The 18,586-nt window shown below is 39.1% G+C and overlaps 1 protein-coding gene across 3 annotated transcripts in view; it reads right to left on the bottom strand.

The window, feature by feature from the left end:
- Positions 1-18,586, bottom strand: part of cadpsa (Ca2+-dependent activator protein for secretion a) — an 86,847-nt gene that overhangs the window by 42,595 nt on the left and 25,666 nt on the right. For all 3 annotated transcript variants that reach the window (XM_055026631.1, XM_055026632.1, XM_055026633.1), the window contains exons 10-16: positions 15,069-15,177; positions 12,753-12,965; positions 8,219-8,355; positions 6,630-6,817; positions 1,926-2,027; positions 1,755-1,818; positions 987-1,110 (exon numbers count right to left, since the gene is read on the bottom strand). In XM_055026631.1, the coding sequence (XP_054882606.1) occupies positions 987-1,110; positions 1,755-1,818; positions 1,926-2,027; positions 6,630-6,817; positions 8,219-8,355; positions 12,753-12,965; positions 15,069-15,177 (937 nt within the window). The remainder of the gene's footprint in view (positions 1-986; positions 1,111-1,754; positions 1,819-1,925; positions 2,028-6,629; positions 6,818-8,218; positions 8,356-12,752; positions 12,966-15,068; positions 15,178-18,586) is intronic.

Here is an 18,586-nt window from a genome sequence, read left to right as displayed (position 1 = left end):
GCTGATGTTTGTAAGTTTTCTCCTTTGATATAAATCTATAAACAGTTTGTTTTGTATTAAGATGCAAGAGAGGACTAAGCAAATTGCTCTTTTATATTGGTGAATAATTACATGATTGCTGCTGTTAATTTGATCAGTAACCATGACTCATGCTTTATATATGGGACATGTGAAATATGTCATCCTACTTAATGATTAAATGTTGAAACAAATGAGGCAATTAGTCCCATTTTTGTAATTTATTAAAGGTTTAAACTTGATAGCATTGTTCACTTTTTGATAAAAAGAAAACAAAATAGAAAAGAAAAGAAAAAAAGAGAGTAAAATCAAGCAAATGAAAATTATGGAGTTACTATTTATCAAGGAATAAAGGGATTTCTTGTGACAGGCCTAAGGAAGCCAAATGGCAAATTTTATATAAATAAATAAATAAATAAATAAATAAATAAATAAACAGTCAAGTTGCTATATAAGCCTTAGAAGTTATTTCGCTGTTTGGGTCTAAAAAGACAAAAAAAAAAAAAAAACGGTATGTGAGGGATACAAACAAGGAAAGAGGAAGCAGAGAAAACTAGCAGGACTACGACTTTATGTACAAGAACGAACAAGCTGGGACACGTCGGCAGAATGCAATTCTGCTGAAAGAGGCAGAAATACAGTTAGCAAAGAAACGGCACTGAATGCATTTTTACTTCAATGCAGACCTTTGTATAAAATAGCAAGCATATTTCGATTTATTGGCCTCAAAAAGAGGAGCTTTGTCTGTTAATGAAACTAACTAAAGAAGCGCGACCGGCTCTAGTGGATCAGTGTACTGACCCAGTGGACCAGAACCAGCATCATCACTGGAGTTCAGTCAACTCGTCCTCTGCGATCGAGAAGAACTTGGACTCTGAACGCTTATTTTAAACCGCTACAACAACAGTTGGAGCATTTTCATGTTGTTTTGTCACTTCAGCACAAACAGTGACGGCATCTCAACGTACCTTCCAGTTTTGCGTACTCTGACAGGCGTTGGTAGTTGATTATGGCCGCCTGTTCCAGACATTTCCTGATCACAGCTTTGACATCTTCTTGTGGGACCGGTGTCGCCACATCTCTCATCAGAACCTTCCCAAAATAAAGATTGCAACACAGTTACATGTCTTCATTTCTTTCCTCATAAATACAAAGCAAATGCATGTTAATAAAGTTGAATTATTGCTCTTTAAAGTAAGGACATTTTCCCCTGCTAAGAAAGTTTGACTGCATTAAAGTTTATTATTTTTATTATTTTTTCCCCTATCTAACAGGACATGATAAAACTATCTACCCAGATCCAAATGTCTACAATAATAGTGGAACATTTTACACACAGAAGCACAAAACTAAAACTCTGAACACAGAAAATATGTTCTGATAAAAATAAAAAAACAGTTCAACGGATGTTTTGTTTGTAGTTTGTGTTTGTCTGTGTAGCTCTCGTCTTCCAGAAAAAAACAAATATTTTACTCTCAACATCATTTCGGCTTTTAACAGCTGTGGATGAAAATGTGCCAGAACTCTGTGTAAAGAGAACCAGAGACACTCCAGAACTGGAGAACTAAGAGAAAAAGCTGGAATTTCAAGAAGAATCAGAAATAAGCACAATAAAACTATTAGAGCAATGTGGCCAAAATATACAAACAATTAGAGAACAAAGAACTTTCATATGAGGACCAAATGCAAATTCTCCAGATCAGTACCAGTTTTAGTGTTTGTAAAATATGACGTACCCTTTCAAGCAAGGAGAGAGTTGCTTTTAATGCTCCCTCTGGTCGTCCAAATGGAAAACAGTATCTAACAAAAGAATGAATTTATTTCATTAAATTTTTTTTATTTTCAAAATCTCAAACATTCTCAACGTTTTCAAAGTCCTGACATGTTGTCTGTGATCCGATTTCTACCTGAAATGTGTAATCTGGTTCTCCAGAAGCACTCGTAGTCTCTCTTTGATTTCTTCAAAACGCTCCTTTTCCTCCACGGTCACAGTGCCGATCCCATCGGGTCTGAAAAGGCGATTAGTACCAACAAGGCTTAGACCTCATACACTGCACAATGAAGGAAGCATAAATATAACAGCACAGGCTTCATGTGCTATTAGCAGAATGCAAAAACTCTAAAGATGTTATCTAAAACCAGACAAGCAGGATTATCTACCAAACAAGCACAGGTAAAAATAAAAATAAAAAAAAGAAACAGTTGCATTGATTTCTCTTTGTAACTTGACAGTCAAAGCAGAGGAAAGGTGAGAACATTTCAGAGTGACAGGATAAGCGAAGTGTCACAGGATCAGCAGTAATTCGGTCTGACTCCCACTAGCATGTGGATGGCGTGAGACCAGAGGGGGAGGCTCATGCTGAGCCGCTTCAGAAATGTGGAGCAGCGTGCAAGAAGCTCCGACACATTACGTTAGATGATTGGTTATGTTGAGTTGTTGGTCGATACAAATGCAGTATTGGAAAGGGAGGCGTGTGTGGGAGGGGTGATGGCTTTCTGAAACGATAACAATAAAAAGGAAAACCCAAGAGGTGAAAAGTCTGTGATGGGATGAATGTTTAGTTTTAGGTTTTTCATTAATTACCGAGGCCATTGCTGGTGTTTGCTAAGCTTCTTTTGTAACTGGACTTCAGCTGAGATTGACCAAATGCTTTTGGGAGAAGCTTTTTCCAAAGGGAATACAGTTTGGATCATATAATGCATAACCTGTGGTACAAAATCCGATCTGCTTGCTTTATTCCTCTCTGCTTAAGAGTGGCTGCAGAAAACAATCTTTACAGTCTTCTTCCTTCCAGCTTCTAGACCATTAAAACAGATAGTTGTAAAGACACAGTAAAACTGAGTCTTTTTCTTCTGAATAAAAGAAACATTCCTAGAAATGATCAGGTTATAAACATCTGTCCACAAAATACTTGTCTACTCAGCTGTCTGGCACATAGTGTGTGAAGACGAGCACTGCAAAAACACATCTTAGCAAGTGGATGTTGTCTAGTTTTTAGTACAAATATCTTAGTGCACTTAAAGAAAAACTAACTTAGACATAAATTTTCAGCAATATACAGCAGCTTGGTTTAAGTCAATAATTTATTAATATTCATAAAAAAAAAAGGTGCTAGTTCTATTGGCAAATTATTTCACTTGCAAGACATTTTGCCCATGTTATAAGTGACATAATCTGACAGTGGAACTAAAATATTTTTTTTAATCAATTAACTTAAAACAAGCTCCTATAGCTCACTGACAAGTAAGTTTTTTGTACCAAAATATTTGCACCAGAAACTACTTGGTAAGATTTGATATTTTTGCAGTGCACACACATATCTGCGAAGCATTGTGTTTTGGATGGTATTCCGCTCATTTATGAGTTTTTTTTAACACAGATCAGTTGGCGCAGCATAATCTAAAGTTTCCATGAGTCTTCCAGCATGTTTATCGTTTGTGACACGGTTGTGTCTGAGTGGGCTGTGAGCAGAGTGCATGTGACAGAGAAGGCGTCGGACTGTTGGCAATGACAGTATGATGAGAAGCAGAGGACATGACACCCCCCTTCCCTCACATGTCATTTCAGTGGACAATGGGGACACGTCCACTGCAAGGGAGCTGCGCTGAGACTCTGAGAGGTGCCACTTTTTGGTCCGCTCCTTAAAACCTTTCGGATTGTTGGGTCGGCTCGTTTTCGACGCTGGGCTTTGTTTTAGAGTCTGGTAATAATGTTGCCTCAACATGAATGAGAATCAGTCAAAACAAGGGGACCTTATTAGCAAAATAAAAATGTCTTCAGGATCAGGATAAAAAAAATAATAATCTTTTTTGTCACTATAAAAGAAAGAAGGAGATTTCACACTAATTAAACTCCTGCAGGGCTCTGGGGTTTTTTTCCACCTTGTGTTTTGTCTGACCTGTTGACCTCACCACTCAAACGATGACAGCGAGAAAGTGAGCCATCAGTGGTAAAGATAAAGCTAGCTTTTTACTGCTCTGTAGGCAACATCACGTTTTATCATTGTGATGTCGTCGTAGCAGCCTTCCAGTTCTCTCGGGTCGCCTGGTCTGCATTCCCTAGAACCAGAGCCAAACATGGAGAAGAAGCAACACAAATCTGGAACAAGCTACTGAAGAACTGCAAAACAGCCGAAACACCGACTTCCTTTAAATGTAAACTAAAAGCTCGCCTGTTAAGAGTTGCTTTTGAAACATAATAAATGAAACATTCTGATGTTTACCGATGGAATTTGACAAAATGTCAATGTTTCAATTCTATGACTTTGTATTTTTGTGTATTGATGATGTAAAGCACACGTGTCAAACTCAAGGCCCCAGGGCCAAATCCAGCCCAACATCGCCTTTTATGTTATAATCCGTGATGATAAGACAAGTGATTAAAAACTCAAATTTACCATCACACGTAAGCGCAAATATTTCTAAATTACTGCCACAAAGTTTTTTTTACTGCAAAAAAACAAAACAAAAAAAACCAGAAAGACAATTGCGAAATCCTGGAGTGACTGAAAAAATCTAAGAGTTTATTCATATTTTACCTGTTAAACGTGGTTTATTAATGCATCCTGGCACAACCGGCCCTTTAAGAACATTCACAATCTTGTCTCGGCCCAAAATGACCATGAGTTTGTCAGCCCTGAGAGAACTCTCTTTGAACTGCCCTGTTGCAGAAATGGACTTCACAAATAAACTCAACCGATTGATCATTGACTCCCCATCCATCTACCTGTTCATACTTATGGATAACGTAAATGACGGAAATGTTATGACATAACTGTTGAGTTCAAATTCATACGCCACATACTGAAGTCCACTTCTACACGCATCAAGTAGAGACCTGCTCTGCCAAGTCCAGCGACGATGCCTGGAGGTCGGGTCGTGACAGGTTGACAAGCTGTCATGTGTGACGGGCCAGCGTCCCAGCTGCCAGCGCTGCTATGTGTGCTACTGTGCACACACCTCATCCATTTCACCATCGCTACTCATTCACCCGAGCCTGGAGGTGCTGGCGCGCACCGAGATGAACTCGGCCGGCCCCCGGCCCCCGCTAAAGTGTCAGGATTTGACTTTTGTCCAGCTGAATATTGATTCTATTTAGATACGCCGCTGAGCTCGGAAGTTTTCCCCAAACGGGGTTTGGGTTTGTCTTTGTTAATTAAAGATAAATAAATAAAATTAGACATCAAAGACGATTTATGTCTTCAATGTCGAAACAACAGCGCGAGGTTTGCGAAAAAATCGGGACTGGGTTGATCGACTGTCTAATGCAACGACTGTGAGGTAGAAACATTTTTTTGAAACATGATGGTTGTCAATGTTTTTTCCAAAAGAAAAAGAAAATAAATCTGAAGTGTCACATGCATAAGTCTTTAACCCTTTCAGTTTAACACCCCCAAAATGAAAGCTGGTGGAAGTCTTCACTGTCAGAAGAAACTCAAGGACCGTTCAGGGAGACCAGCCTGCTCTCCAAGAATCTTTCTTTATCTGGGATGGGAAAGGTTAAACAATTTATACTGTAAAGTCTACTGAGTTTGCTTGAAAGTTAGCATTATGTTAAAATGGCTCAGTCAAAGTTCAGACCTAAATACAACTGGGAACCCATGGCAAGGGTTAAAAACTGATGCTCTCCATCCAGTTAGACTGAATATTAGTTTGGAAAGAACAACAGAGAGTTTCTAAAAGCTGAAGGAGCGACACGACAACGACCCAGAATCTGAAAGAAGTTCTGGGGATGTGAATACATTTGCCAGTCATGTCTACCTCTTCCCATTTGTTTGAGCTTGAACTGGTTAATATTTACTCCTCTCAATATTGAGTTTGTACATTTGCCTTGTATGCTGTCTATGTTAAATTACAGAAACAAAACAACATTTGGGACTCGACTTCAGTTGTACAAAGTAGCCTCTGCGTGATGAAGCCGCTAAACTTCCGGGTCCTGAGAGAACCGCCGCTCTGAAGTCCTTTTTCTTTATGAACTCCGTCATTTTGAGCTCGCTTTTCATGGTTTGAGTGGGGGCGTCGGGGCAGGAAGGGATCAGAGCATGTTTGAGTTCAGCCTGACATATCGGCCGGTTTATCAATTCAGATACATGTTGACTAAGTGTGGTTAAGACGAAGTGATTGAGGGTTTAGGGAACGGTGAAAGGGAAGTCATTTTGTAAATGTGGTAAGAGGTCAAGTAGGAGAGAAGAGATGAGATAAAACAGAGAGGTGAGCAAACAGGCAAAACAGAACACCAAAATGTAAAAAACAAAGACTTAAAACTAAAATATGAAAGCAGATGAAACCAGATGCAAGAAATGACATAATATGGATGTTGTGTTCAAAATAGGAATGGTGTGTTTTAAAAAGAATCAAAACTCAAAACCCTCATTAACTAGCAATTTTTCTAATTAAAAAAAAATATATATATATATCAAATTTGTTCTCATGATTTTGAACAGAAATTATAAGATTGCTTAATAAAGCATTCAGTTTTTACTCCAGATTTTTTTGATGTGGTCAAGCACTTTTTTTTTTTTAAAGATACCACGAGGATAATTCATTTGTCCAGAATCAATTTGTGGCACTAGGGGGAAAAAAAACCTGCCTGCAGGCAGTTTGATCTTTACCTGTTTCCATGTACGTGGGAAGCACAGAAAGCATAGCTGTAGTGAAGCAGCGTGGGGTCAATCATGGCTCCATTCTCGGCCCTCTCCAACAGATCACTAAGGTAACATAAGTGCCTGTGACAGCCTCTGACGCCGTAGCGGGCACAATATTCATCCAAGACAAACACCTGGCCGGGACTGAACCAACCCTGTGGGAAACACACACACACACACACCCACACACACACACACGCACACACACACACACACACACACACACACACACACACACACACACACACACACCCACACACACACACACACACACACACACACACACACACACACACACACACACACACACACACACACAGGTCTCCTTTATGACCTCTGGGGGGTCAAGCGGGCCTGAAAATGTCCAAGCTTCTGCTTTTAGGAAACCACTCACCACATGTGATGATATTCCATTGAAATGTAGGAAATTAAGCAAATTGAAGAAAACATGTTTGCATTTTGAGAAAAAAAAACAAATATGATGATAAACTGGGCAGAGCTAATCTTCTAAACTTTGGTAACTTCTAATGTTTGGTAAAAGAACAGGGGAAAAAAACAACTCTGTGTTGGTATAGCAGCTCCTGAGCAGCTTTATGCAAGTATGAGCTGGTATTTATATTTTGCAAAGTGTGTTTGAGATTGTAAAACCTGCTGTCACCCTAATATTCATCTCTCGGCACAAGTTCAAGTCAGGGCCTTTCAATATGTTACTTTGTCTTTCAATTGTCAGTAGAATAGAAAGAGCCTTTAGTGTCCCAAGAAGGGACGTTAAAGCTGCAACATAATGAATATTCACACAAACAGTTCACACAAAAGTACATAAAAAAGTATGTAAAAACCATATGTAGGTGAAGTTAACAGATTATTCTAAAAAAGCAATTTACAAGGGGTTTGAATAATTTTGAGAATATGTGTTAAAACGGGGGTTTCTCAAAATATGATGAAAATAAAGAGTGTTTCTTAAGCAGTTGGAATCATGAGCCAATATGAACACTAGTCAGTTTTCTGCAAGAAAACCTTCACATGTCTCATCTCAGTGAATCCAAGAATTCCAGCAGACAAAACGCTTCAGTTGGAAAAAAACACAGAAGATGGTATTAAGATCCGACAGTGAAATTCATAAAGTCAAATTTAGCACACCGCCAGCCTCCTACCAAATGAGAGTTGGTTTAAATTGCTGGTTTAAAAAAGTGGAGACTTAAACCACATGGTTATTTCTGCTTATGTATTCTTACGTTTCCCTCTAATGGATTTTTTGTGTTTTCTGTCTAAAAAGGGTGGATAGTCGTCATATTTAAAAAAAAAAAGAAACTTGTATTTTGGCATGAATATTTTGAAACATGAGAAGTAAATTGTGAATTTAATTGAATAATTAATTGAATTATTATTGTCTCCTCCCCCCCACATACAACCTCTCTTTAATCGAATCCAATCTTCAGGTTCAATCTTAAAATTTAATAATGAGACCTGATTTACTCCATCCTGCTTTGGTTTACTGCCTTTGTTTTGTCCATTCAACTGAATCCAAAAGCAACAAAAGAAACAGTTTTCCTTACCAGGCAGGAGTAGGAGTCATTTAGTCTGTGGTCCAAGGTGAGGCGTTGCACTAACTCAAACAGGGAGGCGTGGTCAAAGTTACATGGGTTGGCCGAGATGAACTCATCCATGCCGTGCTTTTGGGCTCGGTCAGCGTCTGAGTGCAATTTCACAATGAAACGGTCCGATGAACAAATGGACAGGAAGAAAGAATCAGAAAGAGATGACAAATGTCAGAAGCTGGCAAAACAAAGCACCATCACCTTAGATTATCATCCTTCAATACAATCATCAATTATCTCAGGAACCATAGTTTCATAAATAGATCCAAAATAACAATAATAAAAGCTGTTTATGCATTTATTGTGAAAGATCAGGTTATTTACACTGGGTGAAATAGAAGCACACCAATTGCAGTTTTCCAGCTGGTTACCGATCTTTAAAAGAAAACCTGGCCTGCTGATTCAAATTTTGACTGATCTTTTTTTCTGTTTTTGTCTGAAATGTCGCTAAATGGAGCAAGAAAGTTGCAGAGTTGCCAACAGTGGGGTGACTATCGCTGACTACAAATGCGCAGACATGACCTGATGGGCGGGGCTAACAGTCAAAAACCTCGCACAGGAAAACAGAAGATTCATTTTTAGACCTCTGCTGAGGTACATAAGATCAGGGGATAAGATCGGCTTCAAAAGTAAGCCGATCACCGATCTCCCAATATTAAGCAAATGGGCACCAATACATTGACTGACCGATAAATGTGTGCGCTCGTGGAGTAAAAGCTTTTGTATATATGAAGGACTAATCAGGGCCATCAGTTCTAAAGTCTAATTTTCTGACTCATTTAAAGCGAAACAGACCAAAGTTATCCTAATCTAGCTTTATTTACATATCAAACACAGTCTCAGTATTAATCTGGATCGCTCAGAGGATGACATCTTTAAGTTTCAATCATTTATGCTACCCATATTGATTCTACTGTAGGTTTTTTATGAACCTACAGTAGTTTGGACTAATCAGGCAGCAAGATATTCAAGATTTCAAGAGGAAACAGTCATTTTGAAATCTCCACATATTCAGTTTCAATGCAAAACAACGGTTCTGACTCCGCATTGGACAAATCCTCTGCATCAGCAGAACGCATTCCAAGTGCTGGATGCAGCGGGCGGCGGGCAGCGGGCGGGAGGGAACCACAGCTGCTGCAGCTGTGCTGCTGACATGCTGCTTCACTGCATGGCTGGTGTCAACAACGCACAAGTCCGCAAGACCAATAAGACCGGACCTGCAAGAACCTAAAGGATTACAGGCACTGACAGCCAGCTGTGCAACAGCAGCTCAGTGAAACTACCAACTGGACTTTTCAATCCAGAGCAGAGCGGTTTTGTTTCTGGGCTTCCAACTGTTGACCTGTACGGACAATGCAGTGCCTGGATACGTTCATATCACCTTAAATCAACTACAAAACAATCTGAAATGTAAAAAAAATTCTTCATCTTAAAATTGTCACATCATTTGCTTTTCTTTTTGTCCCGGACAGTTACTCTGTTCTGACACATTGCTGTAAATGTTCCAGATGGATCAACACAGACGATCCACCACATGCAAATACAGCAGAGCCTCGAAGTCCTATGAAACTGTCGTTTGTGCAAAATGCTGGGATATTTTTTTCAGACTCAACTTATCTGAAACAGTGAAAATGAGTGAAAAATACATTTTGCTGTATTTTTTATTTTATTTTGATTTCGAACATGATAGAAGTGTAGAATCACACATGAACAAGGAGAGCAAAAGAGATATTTTTGCTCCACAATAATCTTAACACGCTCGAAAAGCAAAAGGAAGAAGAAACTTATGAATTCCTACGCCATAAACTCATTCAATATTTTCAGATGGACCCTCATCACTAAATCAAAAAATATAGACAAAATTTTCCATCTTATGTGGGTTTACATAGGTCTAAACATATACGTCCATACCCACATCAATCACAATCAAAAATAGTTTGATTTACAGTTAAAAAAAATGTTTGACTGTAAATCAAACTATTTTTTTTTATCCAATTGATCCTGATTGTCAAACAACACAGTCAGGATCAGTTCATTATTGAAATTCCTCGGAATCTATGAAGCATTTTTTTTTATTATTGTCATCGGTTCTCTGTTGGACGCTTTCCTGTTTGTGCAAAGTGACAGTGATAAAGTTTTAGTGGGTTTCAATTCAGTCCTGAATGGATAGCTCTCTCCCATCAGTTAGCGCACACCGAGGGTCGATGTGAGCAGAGGTTATACTTAGCTACACAGCAATCAGGAGATTTGTCAGCCAACGTCCTCTTCACTGCCTATCGAAAACACCCCAGCTGTCAGTCAACAAGCAAAACAATGAGCTGGAAGCTGATTTTGTCCCCTAAACAAGTCGCTGCACCCCGTTGCCCTCCCCACCCCCTAAAAATCAAAAAAGGTGACATTGTGGTGCCCCTTTGGTTTGTAGCTGGTGGGCTGTCAGGTCTATTTGATGTGAGTGAGAGGGAGTGGAGGCGGGAGGGCTGGACAGTAACATGCAGTGACATTAGTCACCCCCGTCCGTCTGGGCTGGAGAAGGATGGCCCTGGCAATGATTGATGGATGATATTCATTTATAGATCCGACGAAGACGAACTGAGGGGCTGTGTCCCGGACTTGGCTTTGGTCAATCACAAACATCCTGCGCTATTTAAAGTCTGGCATGCTTTCTTGCTTCTGATGGACCACTCATTTCACGGAAAAGTAAAAGAAATTCCAAGTTGTTCAGTCATTGCGCTAGAAAATGTCCATTTAACTGGTCAAAATGAATCTGGTTAACATTCCACAAGCTTCTCACAAAACCTCCAACAACTTCAAAGTGTGAACAAATGTTTAGGTTTCTGCTTAGATTCCTTCAAAAAAAGCTCTAAGGACAGGCTGACGTTTCACTAAGACCGAAAGCTTCACCATCTGACCGGTGCAGCAGCGCCTGAATCCTCATCGGTGGACCGTCTCAACCTGCATGGCTTTGATGTCGTTCAGTCCGGTTTCAGTGCTCACTGCAATACTTCAGACTGAACTCAGACCTGAACATTCAAAGACACAGAAAGGCAGTTACAAAGCCAGCCTTCTGGTCCGTCCTTCACCTCAAGAACAATTCTGGGGTTAAAGGACTAATGTCCCACAGCAAGATTCAGACAAACATAGATGGACATAGATTGATTGAAATCCCACTACTTCTCTTTATTTTGCCACTTCAAAGTAATGTTTTTGTTTGTCTGTTTATTCTGTTATATTTATGTCATGCAAAGCGTTTTGAGCTGCCTTGTTGTTGAAATGTGCCGTATAAATTGACTGACTTGACAATATATTCCCTGGTCAATCATTCAGCTTCTCTGAGATTAAAGTCTGTCCCTCAGATTTTACTCTTGTTACGTAAATGTGCTCATATCGAGTGACATCTATCTGTACATTCTGAAAGTGAATATTGGATTTTTATTACTCAAAATTTCAAAAGCCAACAAGATGTGATTCTTTCCACAATCTTGACATAAATCAAGAAAACACTGCGGCAGAAAGAATTCGTTCCTTAGTGTCACGAACGCTACAGTACAGCTGTAATCTTCTTCCGACGTGTAAAAGCAAAACTGTCAACATAGGAAATGGAAACTGTAAACCTCAATTGCACATGCTCACAGCAAAGCTTTCAGCGTTGTGTCTTTATTGTTGCAATGTTTTAGTGTTGGTGGGGAAGTCGGCGGCCGGGTGTCAGAGGCGACGTGATCTTATATTATTGCACTGATACATGTGCGAACTGACACGCAGTTATTTGGTAACATTGAGCGAATGCTGCCCAATTTAATTGTGTGGCAACCACACTGTATTATTCATGACCCGCCACTTTTAACTTAGTAATTACCAGCTGCTGGGTCTCAGTGGGACTCCAGCGGTTGTGTCAAAAACAGCTCTCTCAATAAATTCACTTACGCAAATGAAGGAGCATTTCTCCATAAGCCGACCTGCTTTTATTTGTCTTTTATGTGTAAACTCTTTGGACCATTACTAAAAAATAATAAAAATCCCTTCTGCCCGCCCTCCCCCCTCACGGTATTTGCTGAGTCCTGTTTCCTGTTTGACATTGATAAAGCATCTACCACGGAGCACAAACAGGTACCAATAAAAAGGTGAGAACAGGGGCACATGAAGCCATATTCACTCTGACTCAACGCTGGATGTTTTTTACTCTATAGACTATATGTAGGGCATCAAAGCACAGAGAGAAAACGGAAGGAAGTACTTACAATTGAATCCAGCTACAAGAGAGAAGCAAAGCCACTGGCTAATACCATGAAAATAACGAATGAGGGGAAAAAAATCAATTAGGTGCTAAAACTGAAAGTGCTGAAAACATTTCAGGATGGACTGAAAACCTCACAACAACCAAAAGGCTTTCAACATAAACTTGCTTACCGATTGCTGTGAGTTTGGGTATGATACACATAATATTCATGAATGTTTAATACCCTGCCCAAACAAACAAACAAAAAAAAAGACTTACAGAACTGGGATATGGGCGCATCGAGTTGCGGGACAGTGCCGCTCCTGGAATTCAGCTTCTGGACCTGGGTAGGGGGCACCGGCTTGTGGGACTGACCAGTGGCCCGGTACATGGCCTGCACCCATAAGATGCGGTCCTGCTCGTCGTCGCTGGCAAATATCACAGTGTCGCCTTCTTTCACAGCGTTGAAGAATGTCCGGCCGCCTTCCAGACCTGAAAACCGGCCAGACTCAGCAACGTTATTCGCATAACAGTTGGTTTTGTCACTGCAAAAACATAGCATGGGCATGTGTTACACAAACATGAAATAAGACTTGTAAAGGTCATATTTATTTATATACGTTGTTCCAGACATTATTGTGATAAATGGTAATGTTGTTTTGAGACCACTGACATAACATCAGAGTACATGATAATAATGCAGGAACACATTGTCAGAGATTAATAAACTTTAAACTCTAATGAACATTTAACAACTGCAAAATATTTTAAATATCCATAATAACTAAACAAAGCAATGGAAACAACAAATAAAATAAATTTTGAAGTTTCTGTAAACAAAACTGTTCTTCAAAAAAAGTGGCTCAACCAAAAGACCAGATCGAAGAATTTTATCCTCCTGTTTTTGGTTGAAAGAGAGAAAAGAGAGAAAATCATCTAATGTAAATTATTAGGCTGAATTTAAATGATCATGTCATTGATTTATCAGTTGCTGTGACAGGCCTAGTCATATTTAACAGAAATCTGTTTCTGTTTCTGCTCGTCATCTCAGCTGTTCGGTCTCTTTCAACCGCGTACGGTGAACGGTGGAGGTCAGAGAAAATAGCGGCCCAGTATAAACCAATATCCATGAACACTTGAGTCCACCTCATAAAATGCTTTGACCTGCCAATTTAATAGCTCAAACATCAATTATACTTAAGTGAACTTTAATTTGCAACAGAAAACAGGAAATAGGACAGAATAATCTGATCAAAAAAGTGAAGTTCATGCTCTGTTAGGACAGGAGACAAGAAATGATGGTGCATAGAATCACATATCAAGTCTAAACTATGTTACAGAGAGTAAACACAATAAAAACATTGTTTATCTGTGGCATTGTTCATAAAAATGGCACATTTCTGATGTATTAAAATGAAATACAATAAATTAATAACATTGTATTAGTGATCAGGTAATGCATTCATCAAGTACTTTTACTTTTAATGCTTAAGTATTTTGAAAAGCCAGTACTTTTTTTATTTTTACTGTTAATATTAATGTGGTACTTTTACTAGAGTACATTTTTGTCTGTGTATTTGTACTTTCACTTAAGTAAATTGTTTGAGTGCTTTCTCCACCACTGCATTTAAGATTTGAGAAATAAAAGGAGGTTGGATCGCAGTTGTATAACAACATACACAGAAGCTGATGTTACATTATTTTTGCAACTTTGCTTTATTTTCACATAGCGAGCTGAAGACAATCAGACGCTGAGCACTGAATAAAAGCAGGGCTGCATCACGTGCCACATTGAAATAACACAAATAATCAGACAAAGAGGGAGATGATGGTCCTACCAAACAACATATAGAACAGCTGCTTTTCTTGCCAGAAATGATCCAAGGTCAACATTGGGGAATATTTAGTGCTGTTCAAATATCAGTGCAAACGGATTCAGGTGCAAAACATGACAGACGCAGTGAAACGGACCCATCCGAAACTACCAACCGGATTCTGCTTTCAGCTTGTACCGTCAACAAAGCTTTGTTAGAAGGCAAAACCACCGTCTATTCTCAGACGTTCTGTACCATGCAACTATCTTATTTCATGTATTGTTTTACTAGAAAACCTAATAATTATGTTCTTTTAACGCAGAGGTCCCCAAAGTGGGTCCTGGAGGGCCGGCATCATGCATGTGTCAATTCTCTACTTGGTGGTAGTGACAACCTTTTCAGAATGTCAATGTTCTTCTTAGGCCTCATTTGATCCAGATGCGTTAAATTAGGGAGAGAACTGAAACATGCAGGATGACGGCCCTCCAGGACCCACTTTGGGAACCCCTGTTTTAACCCTTTTAAAAGCGGCTTACTTCTACACCTCGGCAGACGGCTCCTGTTTTCAGACCGTTTAAGTTGAAAGAGCAGTGCATGCGCCGATACGTTGTTTTTTAATACAGAGCAATGCAGGGTTCCAGTTGGTGCTGCAGATTATTCCTTTAACCTTTTGATTTTTTTAACTATATGTATGTTTTATTATTATTAATTATTATTATTATTATTATTGTTATTACAGCAGCGCCCCGTCTAGCTGTTGATTGGTCTTGACTTGTCTCACCTGGCTGAGGGTCGGTGTAGTCCACAGTGTAGCCGTCCAGCTGCAGAAGCTCCACAGGCTCAGCCTTCTTCTCTCTATAGCTGCACATCGCAAACGTGTACTGGCTCACCTACAGCAGTTAGACGCACAGAGAACATGGTCTCTTAGCAGTTAGCCTAATTCACAGGTTAGAAAACCAGTGTGCCATATAATTTCACAATCACATATAACAATAGTGAAAGCAAAGGTCAAACAAGACAAAACTCACCAATACACATTTCATTTTTAAACAATGACCGTAACATACTCTTGTTAAATCCTACTGGGAAGATGCAAAGTCTTGCATATTTTTTCCTCCAATTCCTAATACAAATATCTCAGAACACTTGAAATGAGACTAAACTAACTTACAAGTAACAAGCTATCAGAACTTGTTTTAACGCAATAGTTCTTTAATATTGATGAAACAATACTACTACTATTGGCAGATTATTTCACTTATAACAAGACATTTTTCCCATAATAACCTTGGATCTATGATTTTGAAGTCTAAGCATTTCTGAATCTGCCTTAAAATGCAATCTATAATTATGATATTATTTTACAACACAGTTCCACATTTGTTTTTGGGATAGCGTCTTGCACGGTACTGTATGAATGACACAGATATGAAAACATGTATTCCTTGCAGTGTGAAAAATAATACACGTGTGAATGTATTCCTAGGGTGTGGCGGTGGCGTTAACAGGTTGGCACTTGTGACTTTTTTTTATTTATTTTTTTTAAATTAGGCATTGCCTGAAGTCTGAGGTGACAGATACGGGGTAAGGCTAACCATGCAGCAGTGTTAATGAAAACTTTGGAGGTTTGGAAGTGGAAGATCAGCAGCCCAAGCCTTTTTATTTTGAATGAAAGTGATAAAAACTTTGCAAAGCTGGTTTTACCAACTAAACAAGTTAACTTACCAACCTATTAAACATAGATGTGTAGGAATAGAAATAATTAGCCCCTTTAAATCCACCCATCCAGGTAGAGCAGGCATGCATTTTATATCAAGATAAATACTACAAAACACACTGAAATATTGGAACACAACGTTATTGCTTATTTAAAATGGAGAATTAATATTTCTGGTGACTTCTGCATGGAATGAAAAGAAACAGCAAAGATGTAACACATGTTAAGAAGTGATTTTTTTTCCTACCAAGTTGTTTTGCAGAGTCTACATCCAGTTTAGGGAAAGACTAATGTAAAACTCAATCCAGCGTTTTGTCTATAAACCACTGAAAATGACCACATAGACTTGTTGACTTGGGGTTTTTCCTGTAGTCTGCTGCTTGTGTTCAACATCAATATTTAAGCCACAACTAAAATATATTTACTGTAAAGTTGGTGAGACCTGAACACAGGGCCGGTCCAAGCATTTTTAAGACCCTATGCAGATTTTTATTTGTGGACCCCCATACGAACATGTCAACACCAGATGCTTCATCACAAGCTAAACTTTGCGTGTAACATACCTACTATCATCAACTTAATTAATAATTGACTAATCCCTTACCAGCGGTATCGTGGCAATCGATTTTAACTTTACATGAGTGACAAACTAAAACAATTTTGAAATGCAAAGTAGTATTTTTGGAGTGCCATATTATTTTAACTATTTTAAAGTAACACCAGTAAAAGTTAAGCTTGATATATTCTATTTTTCCAGCAGCAGGGATCAACCATTATTTGTGTAACAACTATAAAAAGAATATATAAATTGATTTTCCACCTGCAATTGCATTTAGTTTGTAAATTGTTAAATAATATCTTAGCTTTGTGCTCCTGGCGACCCCTAAACATACGTACACCTCAACCGCAAACCTCAACAACAAACTGATGTAAATCCATCCCTGAATATCCACACAGTCCCGACCTGAGCCCAAATATCGTGTAAAAGTCAGATGTTTCAATCCAAAACCTTTCAACGCTTATGCAGCCATATGGATTTTATCAAAGGGAAAATTTGATACTGTTCACTGGTTTTGTTAGAAAGGCACTGAACTGATATCTGACACTTGAACTGCATTTTAATTGGTCCAAACAAGATACAACGTTACACAAAGTCACTGCAATCTGCTGGCTGTAAACACAACGATGATGGTATTTTTTTTTCTTTCATTGAACCAGTTGACATTAGTGCAGCTTGCCAGTCACGCCAAACTATCGTCAAGAGAACCGGCGAGCGTGGCCAGTCGGCTGCTGTTGCCGTGACTACTGCCAGGAGTGGCAGCCCTCACTCTTGCTCCTGCCACACTCTGTCTGTGTATTTGCGTGGTGGCGAGTGTGTGTGCAAAGTTAGGTGGGGGACGGGGTGGCTGGTTATATGTTGGGTTTCCCTTGTGCTGGTGACAACTGAGATTCCCGAAGACAGTACTGATGACACCTAAGGCCATCATGGAAGAAGCTGGACTAACTCTGCAGCAGCTCCCTGGCCTCCAGGACCCCACAGAGGCAAATCTAAAGTACTCTGCCACCCTCTCCCCACACCTCTCCCACCACCTCCCACGCACGCACACACACACACACACACACCCTAAAACACACAGTTTCCTGTCAGTCTGCTTTTCCCCCTCACACTCGCTCAGCTGTCAGTCAGCTAAAATGAAGATGAAGAATCAGAACATAAGGAGGAATAATTCCTACGATACGTTTAAGGATATTTTGATGTTAACATAATTGTTTTATAAACTATCTCTTAATGTTCTACTGTAAAGTATAGAAAAAAGAAAAGATTTTCTTTATTGCAGCAACTAATTTTTTGTGAGAAATTTCAGGCAAAATGCTCCAATCTAAAGCACAGGTGCATCTCTAACACTGCTATCTATACCTGGGGAGTTGAAGAAGGTTCAAAACTATTGAAACCATAATGATAAGAATTAATTTTCACAGACAAAAAGATCAGATGTCAATCAACAGGTGAGTGACAAAAACAATTGTGTTTACTTCCTGAATGTGCTACAAAACTCCAAATAAGGACTTCCATGTATAAGAGCCAAGTCTTCTTTCTTAGGAAATGTACCACATCATCATCTCATCTTATGTATCTGGAAAGAATAGATTGAGATCTTGCACATAAATACACATATTCCACTACCTAGTAGAAGATATTTTTTAAGCATGTTGTTCTTTGACCAGTTTTCTCTTCTGTTGCATTTGTTGTTGTACTTACAGGAGAATTATAAAGGTCTCTAAATATATAAAACTTAAATTGTGGATTTATTAATTATCAGTGTGTGTGTGTGCGTGCACGTGTGTGTGTGGGGTGTGTGTGTGTGTGTGTGTGTGTGTGTGGGTGTGGGTGGTGTGTGTGTGTGTGTGTGTGTGTGTGTGTGTGTGTGTGTGTGTGTGTGTGTGTGTGTGTGTGTGTGTGTGTCATCATGTGACTGCAATACTGAGAACCAGTTTCAGCACTTTGGCTCAACCATGTTGAACAACTTAAAAGTTTGCATTGAACAACTACAACTCTTTCACTGTATTTAAACAGTTTTAGT

The sequence above is a fragment of the Poeciliopsis prolifica genome, unplaced genomic scaffold (genome assembly GCF_027474105.1).
Source record: "Poeciliopsis prolifica strain line A6 unplaced genomic scaffold, Auburn_PproV2 SCAFFOLD003, whole genome shotgun sequence".
NCBI lineage: Eukaryota > Metazoa > Chordata > Actinopteri > Cyprinodontiformes > Poeciliidae > Poeciliopsis > Poeciliopsis prolifica.
The sequence above is the reverse complement of the archived record's forward strand: the minus strand, read 5'-3'. Positions and strand labels throughout refer to the sequence as shown.